General features: G+C 41.6%; 1 protein-coding gene across 1 annotated transcript in view; it reads left to right on the top strand.

Moving 5' to 3' along the window:
- Positions 1–1,166: 1,166 nt before the first annotated feature.
- Positions 1,167–12,925, top strand: part of AHNAK2 (AHNAK nucleoprotein 2) — a 40,697-nt gene continuing 28,938 nt past the window's right edge. The window contains exons 1-4 of the mRNA XM_074149769.1: positions 1,167–1,281; positions 10,373–10,449; positions 11,248–11,334; positions 12,748–12,889. Coding sequence (XP_074005870.1) covers positions 12,754–12,889 — 136 coding nt within the window. The 5' untranslated portion in view covers positions 1,167–1,281; positions 10,373–10,449; positions 11,248–11,334; positions 12,748–12,753. The remainder of the gene's footprint in view (positions 1,282–10,372; positions 10,450–11,247; positions 11,335–12,747; positions 12,890–12,925) is intronic.

Here is a 12,925-nt window from a genome sequence, read left to right on the forward strand (position 1 = left end):
CCCCTAACGTGTCAGAGAGAGGACAAGGAGTAGTCAACTTACCCTGCTACCTCTCCGGGTCAGTACTGGGTTACCTTAAGAAACAGCTTGATGTTTTGGCCACTAGTTCTCGAGCGGTCCTTGCTCTGTGGCCAGCAAAAATGAGCCTCCAGGGCTGCCAATCAAGCCTACATGGACAGAACAATTATTTTTAATAAATGTATTCATTTCATTCATTTCTACCTCGGAGTAGGGCTGTGCTTTGGCAGTGGAACAGGCAATCTGCTCTGGGAAAAGCCTGGATTCTTCGTGGGGTGAATCAGCGAGGAGAAGGAATGTGGGAAAGTTAATTTGCGTGAGCTTTATGGGCCTTATCTGCAATAGGCACTCACCTGCCTCCGCTTCCAGGCAAGTCATGATACGAGCAGAGTTCTCAGCTATCTAACAGGGAGGATGGTGGGAATCAACTGTCCCTTGCTCTGAGAGGAAGGCAGCTTTATGTTCACTTTCAAAAACTAGTTTCTTATATAGATGAAGGGTGTTTTTTTTCGAGTGAAAAAAGCTACAACATGCTTAATCAATATATTGGCTGTCCAAATAACTGCACAGTAGTTCCCGATAGGGTTCCTGAAGCTGGTAAGCAAGTGAAAGCACTTCACTTGCAACATGCCCCTGAAGCCCTTCTTAAAACCCAGACCATGCAGATGGATGGTGACACCCTGGGAGATTTTAGCTGGGTATCCGTGCAACTATTTACAGCACTGGTAGAGACTCAATCACAAGTAAAAACAGTATATTCCAAGAGATAAAACTGCTGGAAGTCCCAGGAGATAAAGCTGTTGAGGATCACAGTGGATTAGACTAGTCTTTTTTGCTTTATTTGGCTATGAATCTGTAACTTGCTTTTGCCCTGTCCAAAAGGGTGGTGAGAAATTTTGGTTCAGCCCAGGAGCTAGGACATACGTAACCACAATTACTAAAAAGTCATTCCCTTCTCTAACTGACTTTATGAGAACAGAGGCCCTGCTGTCCTGGAAAAAGATCATAATTGATAATTATCAGAGAGGGTCCTAATGTTACACCGTCATCACAATAATTATACACCAGAACACCGTGGGAATTCATGCAGGAAGTAAAATTCACATTCTGTCACGTAAAACCTGAAAGAGAGGAAAATTCCTGCCTGAGACAAGCAAATACACACAGACACAGCGCAGGACGTTACACCTACCTTCCAGGCAACCGTCAGACTAAATCTACAGAGACCAAGCAGAATTTGTGCTTCTGAGAGAGAACCATCAGGTCAGTGCCATGAGTGTTTCTCCAGCTGCCTTTTTCACTCTGCCTCTTGCAGCTGTATTTTAGCTAACGAGAGGGGGGGATGGACCAATTCAGGTATCAACTACTGGCACCTGCCTTTGCTGTCTTTCTTGGGCATCGTTCTAATCATGTTCTCACAACAAACTTTGGTTGAGAGCATATTTTCAAACACTGAGTTACTCCTATGAAACATTATTCTTTTTTAGCAACAGGTGAAGTATAGGAGTAATAAAATATTTTAGTAAATATTGTACCAGAAGAGTTACGTGCATCTGGCCAAATTACATTTCCTATATAGCCAAATAACCAAAAAATGGTCATAGCTGGATGAAACTCATTAACCAAGGATCTGGGAGATTTCAGTTTGACAACTGAAAAAAAAAAAAAAAAAAAAAAGGCTTGGAAAGAAACAAGTCCCCTGTGCTTTTCGTGTTTAAATATGACTAAAGCTGAGAAAGTCTGTGCAGAGCCCCACCAGAGTGATTTATTCTTCTGCTTTGGAATGTCCTATGGATTCTATTAAGTTTATCTTTACCATCAGCGAAAAGGTGGACCACTGTAAAAATAAAGAGCTCCTTTCTGATTGATCTCATTAAAATTTTGCTCCTATTGTGAAGCATGAGCAGGCATGCTTTTAATAGTTTTAAATCTTTGAGGAGAGCTTATCAATAAACACACACTCAGGGGAAAGCCATTCACTCTCCTTTTCATCTGGGGGCTGTTAGTTTCTCTTTTTATGGTAGTGTTTATGTCTGTTCTTAGTTGCCAGTGCTCTTCCACATCTTCCCTGATATTCGTCAACCTGCAGAAAACGCTCTATAAAATCCTAGAGAGCTCAGCGTGGTCTGTGAGAAACCCGAGGCATTTCTCTACTTGGATGTACCTTACAGAGCAGAGGACTGTTCCTTTTGATAAAAGTAGGAGCTAACTTCATAAACAGTCGGCGAGGAGACTGATGATTATAACTTACGTATAATTTCTGTTTTCGGAAGGTTTTTGAGATGAAATGATTTGAAGGCTTTTAATGAAGTACTCTAACTGCTGACAAGGGCAGCTTAACATACCAAGGCATTGAATCAAAACATCTTGTTCATGCCTTGAATGGAAGGAAACTATTCACACTTTGGTTATTTGGGAGTTGCTGCTCCTTTAGCTTTGCTGTGCTACAAGCCCCTGCTCTCGGCTCCGAAGTCTGAGCTACATTCATCAGAGCACAAGCATGCAGCTCGGTGACAGAGCGCAGCCAGGGGGCATTACCAACCCCAGCGCGAAACAAAGGCGGGAGTATAGCTTAAACACAGCCCTAGCTGGTTCTGATAGCATCCTGCAGATAATAAGGCCTGTTAAACCCCGTTAGCACCAAACTCTTGAGTCTTCATTTCACAGACTAGTCCTTTGTCTTCATCCCATGGAAAGTTAGGGAGATCAGAATTTCAGGGCTTGGCAGGGAGGGTCCTACTCCCAGCACAGGGCAGAGGGGAAACGCTAAAGGGGAGGTGCTATTCCTCACTTTATCACTTTTTCTGAGGCAGAACAGCTGCTTTTTCTGCCGTGGTAATCATTCCATTCAGAGCTGGCAAGCTGGTTCGTCTAGGTGGAGCTTCTGGGTGCCCCCGCTGTCTCGCTGGCGGCGGTTCAAGTGAAGCAACACATTACATTCCTGCGATGGAGGGCTGGGAGCGGCAGCCTTCTCCGTGACATTGCGCCCGCATCTCCCCAGTGCCACGTATCCTGCCGGGATAGAGTGACAAGCGCGGCATTCCCACCGCGGTCCTACCGTGCCCCACAGCCCTGCCCAGCAGTTGTAACTCAGTCCATGGGATCTTGCAGGACAATAGAGTTAGTCCAGGTCTGTGGAATGCGCTAGGGACTCTTTGTAGAAGATGAATTTTCACTGATGGTTTTTCCCCAGCATAGCTGGACCTCCTTACTGGGAATGCCATGGGCCTTCTGGAGCTCATAGCCAAGCCTACATAGACTGTGCAAGACCCTGTGCCATGGGCTGTGCCGTAAACGTTGTGGCAGCTTTCTCAAGAAACACGGTGCATGCATAAAAGAGTTTATTTGCAGACACTTTCAGAGTCTAATCTTTGCCAACTGATGCTTGCAGGATCCTTTCCCTCACAGCCAGCTTGCTTGGAAGGACATGACTCCTCCACCGAACTGCCCAGGAGGATGATTTGGGTGGTAGGGACAAATTACTCTGAACTGCTACAGCGAAACCCCTCATGGGGAGCTTCCCTGCTACACCCGTGTGCTCCTGGTTGTTTTCATTCATGGTCTTTACACTTAATCTGGGCATTTACACTTAAAAGAGATCCACAGGGGAACCCAAGGTACGGTGTACCCAAGGTACAGATGTGAACATAAAGTGAACATAAACCCAAGGTACAGATGCTCTTTGCTGTGTAGCCTCCAGACAGCAGTTTTGGACAACGAACCTGCCATGGTTTGTTTCTTTTCCACAATACACCATGAAGCATTACAAAATCCCTAGGCTTTTAGTCCTCTTTAATGTAGCGTGAGGTCACCACTTCCATTTGTAACTCGAGCTGAAGGAAAAAAACTCTGGGGGAAACAAAGAGAAATAGTGAAACATTTCAGGCCACTGGTGATACTGGGTAACGATTTTTTGTGCTTGTACATACCATTTGCGCAACATTTTTAGCGCAGGGATTGGCAAATCCTGGCTCCGTCAAGCCAATTGATGCAGAACACAAAGATCTACTTGTAGATTCAAAGATCTTTAGCACAGCTGATTTTGGAAAGTGGTGAAAAATAGTTAAGTGCCAAAAATTCATATTCATATTTAGAAAATGGTAACGGAGATGGACAAGATGGTACTTTTGCTGTCATTATAAATTTGTCTGTGAGCACTTTTTTTAAAAAAAGAACTAATTTGGTCCATTCTCTAGTCACGGCAGCTTTAAGGAAACCAAACCAAGAATGCAATGTCTTATATGCTTGATGACGCTGTCTACCTGAAGTGACATTTTAATTAGCTTACTGATCTCCATTTATTCATCGGCCTTCGGAGATATCCTGGGAAACCCAGAGAACCCACTGCAAGCTGCATTAATTTAATAACTCATCAAAATAATAGAGACAGTAGATTGGGATGGGTATAGAAAAGAAGCGGACATGGAAACTGAAATACTGAGGTTGCCAAAGAAAAACTGAAATGTTTGAATTGCTGCCTTTTTGCCCATAATCTTGAAGTGAAAAATTTCTCTTAGTAAACTAAAGTCAGGTGAACTTGCCTATCTGAAAAATTGCTCTTGAGAGGCCAAGATGAATGCCAAGCATGTGCATAGCGTTCCTGTTATCAAGTGCTTTCCTGAACTGGGAACTACGATTTTAGTTATTCTAACTATTTAAAATATTCCCTATTCCAAATATAAGAAGTGAATCAGAAGGGGCTGCAGGGCTTCACAGCAGCACTGCTCCGGCGACTGTGAGAGCTCTGAGGAAAGAAAAGGAATCCCAGTAATTGCAATACCTGCAAGAGAGAGAGAACAAGCTGTGGGAGAAAAAAATCAGGCATACTATCCATTTTGAGAAAGGGATTTAATTTAAAAATTAGGGATTAATTAAAAAAAAAAAATTAGGGATTTAATTTTAAAATTAGGGATTTCGTTTTTAAAACAGGAGGAATTCTGAAGCAGTGCGTTAGCACCGACTAGCCACGCATGAGAAGTAACAGTCCCACGAGAGGGTGCCTGAGGGCACAGGGACAGGCAGATCCACAAGTACAGGGACCAGTGGCTGTGGGAAGAGGGGTCTGATACAGGAGCCAGCTGAAGCTGCCTGTGACAGCAGCGATGCGCAACCTTATTTACCATGAGCCCACGAGGGAGGGAGCACTGCGAAAACTGCTGACCTACACGTATGAATGCTTTACTGGGTCAAACACAGTGCCAACAATGACAATGACATTAAATTATTATTTTTGGTTTTTGTCTTGCAATTATTCACTCCTCCTTTTCCTTATTAATAATACGAATCAGGTTACATGCCCAGAATGTGCTCTATGTTGTCAGAAAAGACCTGACCAAAAGGTGTCCCAGCCTTGCCCACATGTTAAGGCACGAGTCTTCTAACTGGCAGTGGACTCAAAGCTATTAATTTCCACAATACTGCACAAACAGGACTGGTTTCTTACTGTAGCTAAGAAATGCTAACCAGCAAATGCCAAAATCCTAGTAAAGAAAAGGCATAGGTTGTGACCTTCATATATCAACAAATAATAATAAATGAGTGAGCAAAGCATACAAGTTTTCCCCTGTGGGCCGATGTTTACCACAGCTCAGGTTTCTGCCTGTTAAGAGAAGCTGGTTGTTGAAGTGAAGTTAGATAAGTAATGCCAGTCAGTTCACAGCAAGAGGGAACCTCTTCTCCTGGTGAGGATATTACTCGAGAATGAGGAATATTTAACCTGCATCTTTGTAAAAGATATGTGCATTGCAACCATTGCTACTCTGGTCAGTTTTAACTGATCTCCATTAAAATCCCAGGGAAAACAACACAACAGCAGCACAAAATTTAAATAAAATAAAACAAAATAAAGCCACTTTTAGCAGGAAAGATAATGCCTAAGAAGTTGATGCAAGAAAGAGTTATATGCTTAAGGATAAGAGCAGATTACTTAAATTCACTATATTCATATGCAAACTTCAGTATAAAATCTTTAAAGGCAGAAAGCCTAAATCTAAGAATTGCAGAGAAAGGGATATAATTTGTAAGCCAGGAAGCTAGTATGATCAGCAAAGGATGTTATATTTCCTTTTTTAAACAACATTTCCAGTATTCTTATTTGCTGTTCTATTTGATTTTAAAGTATACAGATTATAGTAATTTTATATGCCAGTGTCCCAATTAAAGCTAGGTTTCTCTTCAGTTTATACAATACGTTAAAGCACAATTTACTTGAATTCAATGACACTATCATACTTTAAATTGATTATAATATCTCAAATGTGGGTTTGGAGACTGTTACCCACCAAATGCAAATACCAAAATAATAACGCGGTTCTATGTTTTTGTGGTTTTACCCAAAACAGTCCAGCTGGTTTGCTAGATTAAAGATATTTTTTTTAAACTTCATTTAAAAAGCAAACACAATTTTCAGTATATGATATGAAAACGTCCCAGCCTGTATAACTCCTACTGCCTACTTTCAAAAAATTCCCTTGTTCTGAAGGCAGTTCAGTGGCTATTAGAAGTAGTCACTGATGTAAATTCCATCTTGTTTATGAAAACATTTTGAACAAAGCATTGATTGTCCAGAGTTTATAAAAAAGTTAAAACCTATAAAATGTTGGCATCGCTACTATTTGGGGCACGAGAATGACATGCATATAAATCACGGTTTATTGGCACCATCTTTTATACACAGAAAGAAGGCTTTGCTGAAAATGGAATTCATCGATGCACTGTAATCCCTCTCTTTTATAGATTTGTTTTTAAAGTATTCTGAATCGGGAAAAAATGTGAAGCAAATCCTAGTCTAGAGTAGGAATTAGAGGCACAAGAAGTCTTTTATGACATGGGTTAGCTGTGGTAGAGGGGCAGAGCAGGCAGATTTTTGGGAAATCAGGCTGGATGGAAAGCCTCAGTGTGAAGCTTTGGGAAGGAAGGTCGTTTGTGTAGCTGATGTCCTTCCATGCAATCCCACCCACGTCTCTGTTAGCCCTGGGGACAGTGATCTCTTGCTCCTTTTTGTGGGAAGGAGCCCTACTATCACCATGTCGGAAAGGTAGCAGTTTAGTAAAGGCTTTCACAGGAGCACTCTGTCCCTTCCCACCCATCATGAGATAGGTGAAAGAGGCCTTTTATGGTGACAGATTTTCCCCTTAACAGCAAGGGGATTTTTCTGGCAACATTTTGGGCAAACTTTGTTCCGCAGCCCCTCTAGCAAGGACAAGGAGAGCAATCGCCTGCCAATACTTGGCCAAGCATGTGAAGCCACCCTTGTGCCTCATACACCACTGCTTTGCTTGATCAACGGCTGGTGAAAAATAAGAAACTTCTCTCCTGGTCCAGGCCCAGATGAGATGTCAGTCAGGACAGATCTACCTCTCTGCTTCCATGCTGAACAAGAATTGGCAGTGTCATTTTTTTGCTTTAAAATGGCATCCCGATGGGAAACAAGCGTTCAGGTCTCACTGCGGGAAGTGATCTAATTCCCTTGGATTTTATGATTAGCTCAGTCTTAGCAACAGGAAGGCTTTGAAGGCATTGGTCACCTAATCATTCTAAGAATCCTTTGTTTAAAACATCTGGTTTTAAAAGTTTCACCTCTGTTAGAACCTGTAGGATGGCTGCAGTACCCTAGGCTCAAGGGATGTGCCCCAGTGGATGGTGAAAAATCAAGGGCACAAACTATACAGGACCATTCAGGTCCCGAGAACGGAGCAGCCCGTACTTGGATTGCTCCAGTTCTAGACAACTAAAATGTTGCCGAAGTTACACCAGGCTAAAACAAGAGAAACAGCAACGAACCAGCCCAAGAATTCTCCCAGATAATTCTTTCCTTTTTCTTTTCCAGTAGCAAAATTATTGGCAGCCACCAGGGATTGGTGCTGTAATTAGCCTTGAAGTGCTGCACTGAAGAACAAACGCTCTAGCAATCCAAGCAATATTCTGTTAAGTCATTCTAGTGGACTGTAGAGCTTGTGGGTGGGATTCTCCCAAGTGAAAAATACGGCAATGCCCCAACACTAAGTCCTTACTATTTCTTGGAATTTTAGTAACAGCCGTAAAATTCACTGTTGGCACCTGAATCTTTAGAAGCACCAAGCAAATTAAACAATCAAGCCTCAGTCCTGCAGCTCTTCTCCTCATATGATGCTTATTAAAATACATGTGGTGAAGAGCTTCATGAATGGATTCCAGAATTTTCAGGCAGAAATGCCTAAAATCAGGTTCATAAATACACATCTAATTTTTTTTAACAAGATCATTTTCCAATTTTTTTGAGCTTATGAAAATTGCAAATGCTAGAGCTTTTGAAAAAAAAAAAATCAAGCCAATTCATGCAGGTCTTTAATCTGAATTGGGGTTTGCACTAAGACTGTTTTCTAGAATTGTCCATCGTAGGCATCAGGACTAGTCCCGTGAAGGCTAAAGGAGTCATGGTCTGGCAGCCCTGATGTGTTCTGAGTTGATCCTAGTTCTCTGGAGCTAGAATACCACAGGAGAGCTGATTAAGATGATGTACATATGGCTAATGAGGATGCCTTCTATTCTGTCAAGTTTGGAAATTTGGCCCACAGACTGACATGGAATATTCCCACTGGAAGCCCACTATTTCCATTCATCTTAACAAAGTGGTCCATCACTGGTCACAAGGCATAACTCTTTCAAGACCCTGCCTGTACTAAATAATTATTTCATCTTCGAAAAAAGTAATGGGAAAAATAAATGTAGGAGATGAGAAGGCTATGAAGAAAAGCTAGCAAAATCACAGCCATTTTAACAAGAGCTTGGCAAGTTGTGTGAGTTAGAGTGATTGCATACAGGCATAAGTCGTGCCAGCTTGTCTGCACACACAGCATGCAGCATCCCCATCCAGAAATGTTGTCTTCCAGCCCAAGGATTCTTCATTTAAAGTAGACAATGAATGAGCGGCACAGTTCTGCTTGCGGTTGTCTTCTCTAGCGTTCGAGCATGTTTTTAAGCCAGAGCATGTGTTTAGGAGAGCCAAAACTATGTATACTAATGGCAGTTGCAGAATTGGGTGTGAGAGCGCCAGTCAGCCTGATGGCTTGGAAAAAATGGACTGTGGAGACAGGAAAGAGACGTAGTTATCAGGACAAGAGCTCGTGCATGTATTAGAATAGCCTTTGCATAAGGGAATGTGTAATTCAGCCACACTGTCCTCTACTGGCTAAGCCTGGATCTCTGAAAATGATGATGTATTCATGCTGGTTTCATTCTTCAGTGCCCAATTTAAGGCATTTCAGCAGATTCATACTTTCAAATAGCCCATTTCCTTCACCCCATCTCCCTCCACCCTGAATATTTTAAAAATCAAGAAATCAGAGTCTTTATGACTATCAAAAATTCATTATGTTTACTCTCCAGCTTTTGTCTTAAGACCTCTGTCAAAGGCATGGAAGAGCTTTGAGATGGGGAATTTCAATCAATTTAATTTAATGCCAATTAATGAACTTTTAATTACTGATTCTGATATTTTAAAAAAATAAAACCCCTTAGGGAAAAACACTTCAGCTCCGCTCCGTACACTTCTCCTCCCCTCCCCTCTTTCTGGTCTCCGGCCCCCTTGCTGTGAGCTACACTCAGTCCTTTTGGGGAGGCGAGGGCTGGTGCAGGTCAGAAGGTGGTGTCTGCTTTGCTTTTTCCACTCCTTGCTTTGTACTCAGTTGCCCCAGAGAGGGTTCCCTCACCAGGTACCAGCCCATCAGAGTCAAGCCTCCTCCTCTCTGTCCTTGCTGAGGTGGCTTTTGTTCCTCTGGCCCCCTCTCAAGATCCTATTTTGCTCCAGCATTTCTCCTGTTCTGCCCTCTCTCCTCCTGCTCTGGTGTGGTCTTCTTTGTCTTTCTCCTTCTCCTCCTCTAGTAGTGTGTCTCTTCTTCTCAGTGCTTACCACCCTTTCTTAAACACCTTTTCATGAAGGTGCCAGAAACTCTTCCGATCAGTTCAGCATTGCAGGCGGAGCTGGCTGCAAGCGGCTGCATCCAGCACAGGATGGTCCATGACCCACAGAGAGCACACCACTGCCAAAACCCTGCCAGTATTGCCCAATACACACCTCAAGCCCTCCATGGTAATTAAAAAAAAACCAACCCATAAGCTGACCAACTTCCAGTTCTACATTTTCTCCAGTCTGGGGATGTTTTTTTCCTTCACAAAAGTCTTTACATTTCTGCGTATGAATATTTCTGGTATCTTTGGAGAGATCGGCCTGATGAGATCTGAGATAAGGGATCTGAATGAAAGCAGGCCTTTCTATAGCTGACCCTGCACGTCCCCCGGGCCCCAGCTTGCAGTCCAGCTGCTGTGTGCTCTGCGTGGCTCCCACGGATACCAACAACGTGTGCGCTGCTTTCAGGTTCTGGACGACAGCTGAGACCGGCTGAGCCTCCAGGAGATGCTGATGCTGATGCAGATGCAGAGGAGGAGGATTCTGTGAGTGTTTTTTTCGACTTGGGGTTTTTGGGGGGATGTGCATTGGGCAGTTATCTTATTAAAACAGGATCTTAAGTATTTTCTTTATAGCTAGGTATTGCCAGAGAATTTTTTTTCCCCATACAAAATGTTGTATTTCCACTTGGGATTCTCCTGCCACCTCAAAAGCCAGAGTGATGCTTCAATATAAAGTGATCTGCTCTTTGCCATGAATCACCAGCATAAGTTTAATACCCAGACTTCACAAACTATTACATGGCTGTTGACTGCAGTAATTTTTCTTTAAATCTTTACCTGGTTTTGGTTCCCTATCACTTGGCTCCAGAAGGAAGCATACCAAATGTCTGCCAGCAGAAATACCTGCTGGGACTCTTCCATGGCTTGCTTGGTTATAGAGGGCAATAAAGTTTGAAGCTGCATGATTAGGTGTGCAAATATAGCAGGTGAGGGGAGAGGATTTTTAATGCCTTTTTCAATTGATCAACTAATTGATCTGTCAGTATTTTCCGTCTGTTTAGCCCATAGATGCATATAATTCATAAAAAGAACCAAAATCAGTATACTATTGTTTTTGTCTCTCATGAGTCTGTCCCTTGTATTCTTGAGTAACATCCTTAAATGAGAAATTTATTTGTTCTTGACCTAAGGAAAGACTTATTGGTTATTCTACATCCACCATTACTAATGAAAAATTTGTACAAAGAAGGAGACTATGCCTAAAGAGAAAAACTCTCCTAAAAAAACGGCTCACTGTTTAATGGTGGATGTTCCTTTCCCCCACTCATTTCTTTTCCACAGGTTAATGAAGTGGCAGTAGAAGACATCCGTCCAAGGCCACAAGGATCCTCTCCAGTTTATGAATATATAGAAGAAGAATATTTAAAGGCAAGACACTGAGTTTTCATGCAGGCATGGCTTTACTAAGTTGATTCAAGAGGCTTTATCTCCTACAACGAGCCAAGACTCATGTCATGTAATAAGATGTTGTTGCAGCCATATTGTCTTCCTGTCCCCACCAAAATAAGGGCCTTGTTTATTCCAATATATGGTACTGGACTTGTTGTTGGCCACGTTCTTGTTTCTTGGCAAAAAATGCATTTGACTTCATTCCTTAAAGGATCTGGGCCAGAGAGTGCCAAGAAATCACAATGCTTTTCCTATTAGAACATTTAACTGGCTTGAATCTAACTAATAGGTATTTCAAAATCACCTGTACCTCTTGGTTATTCCAAGTTAAAGAGTTAATTAGTACAATCATGTTAAGTAGGCAACAGTTTGACATTCATGCTGAAGTCAAATAAATGAAAAAAAAAAAAGTGTGTTCACAAAGATGAAAACATGAGAAATGTGCTACATGAGTAACATGCAGAAAAGCTCCCCATGTCTTAATACAATTCTGACATTCATTTCATGCACATTTTCATACAAAAAAAAATTGGCCTATCTAATTTGCTACTTGGAATAATATAGTTAAATCATCCACATTGTACATTACACTTGTAGATCCCAATTTTGCTCTCTTGCCGTTAAAGTCAGCCTCAGTTCTTAGTCTAAACCAGGGATTTTAACTGATGTAGGACTTTTGTTGTACTTTACAACAGCATGATTTCTGAACACTAAATAATTGCAAATTATTTTTCAGCTTGAAGAAGAAAATAAAAAATATTCTACAGACAAATCAAAACAGAGTCATCCACAGGTTGGTCTAAAGGCACTCCATAGTTTTAGGCATATGGCTTGCAAAATAATATAGTTGATTGCAACACACAGATGTGGATGGGTGGACAGAGGGAAGGACAAATGTACAAAGAATAACTTCAGACTTGTTTTGACCAGGAACTTCACAAATTGCCTAGTTGTGGCACAGGCATGAACACTTACATGTCCTATTTGGGGTCCTTCTATAATTCTTTTTAGTATTCTCTAGCCTTCTCTGGTTTGAGTACACTACAGCACTTAGTCTGACTTTTCTGGCCCATTTATTCTAATTCAGGTGCTTAACATCTTCACAGAAAACACAATATTTCAGCCCTAAAAGATTCCATATGTTTCACATTTTAAAATTATAACCTATTTTCCCTATGACCCTGATCCAGTGTAGCCCTAGCATATGTGCTTAATTCTAATTTAGAACAGACTCAAACCCATACTGAATAAGTTCATTCTGTATCTTAGATAATCTTTCTTGAGCTACTGAAAATTTATCTGAGGAAACCTGATTTTTTATTGAAGAATAATGTAGAAAACTTTGATACAAATGAATAAGAATTATAAATTCACACCTTTTTCTATATCTAGGAGACAATGGAAGTGACCCTGAAAACAGAAGTGGAAGCTGGTGCTAGTGGGTTTAGTGTGATGGGCGGAGGAAATGATGGAATATTTATTAAAAAAGTACTTAAGGAATCTCCTGCTTCAAAAATATTTAGTCTGAGAGAAGGTACAGTCTGATTTTCTGTTGTGTTTTGTTGTTTTG

This window comes from Numenius arquata, chromosome 6 (assembly GCF_964106895.1).
Source record: "Numenius arquata chromosome 6, bNumArq3.hap1.1, whole genome shotgun sequence".
NCBI lineage: Eukaryota > Metazoa > Chordata > Aves > Charadriiformes > Scolopacidae > Numenius > Numenius arquata.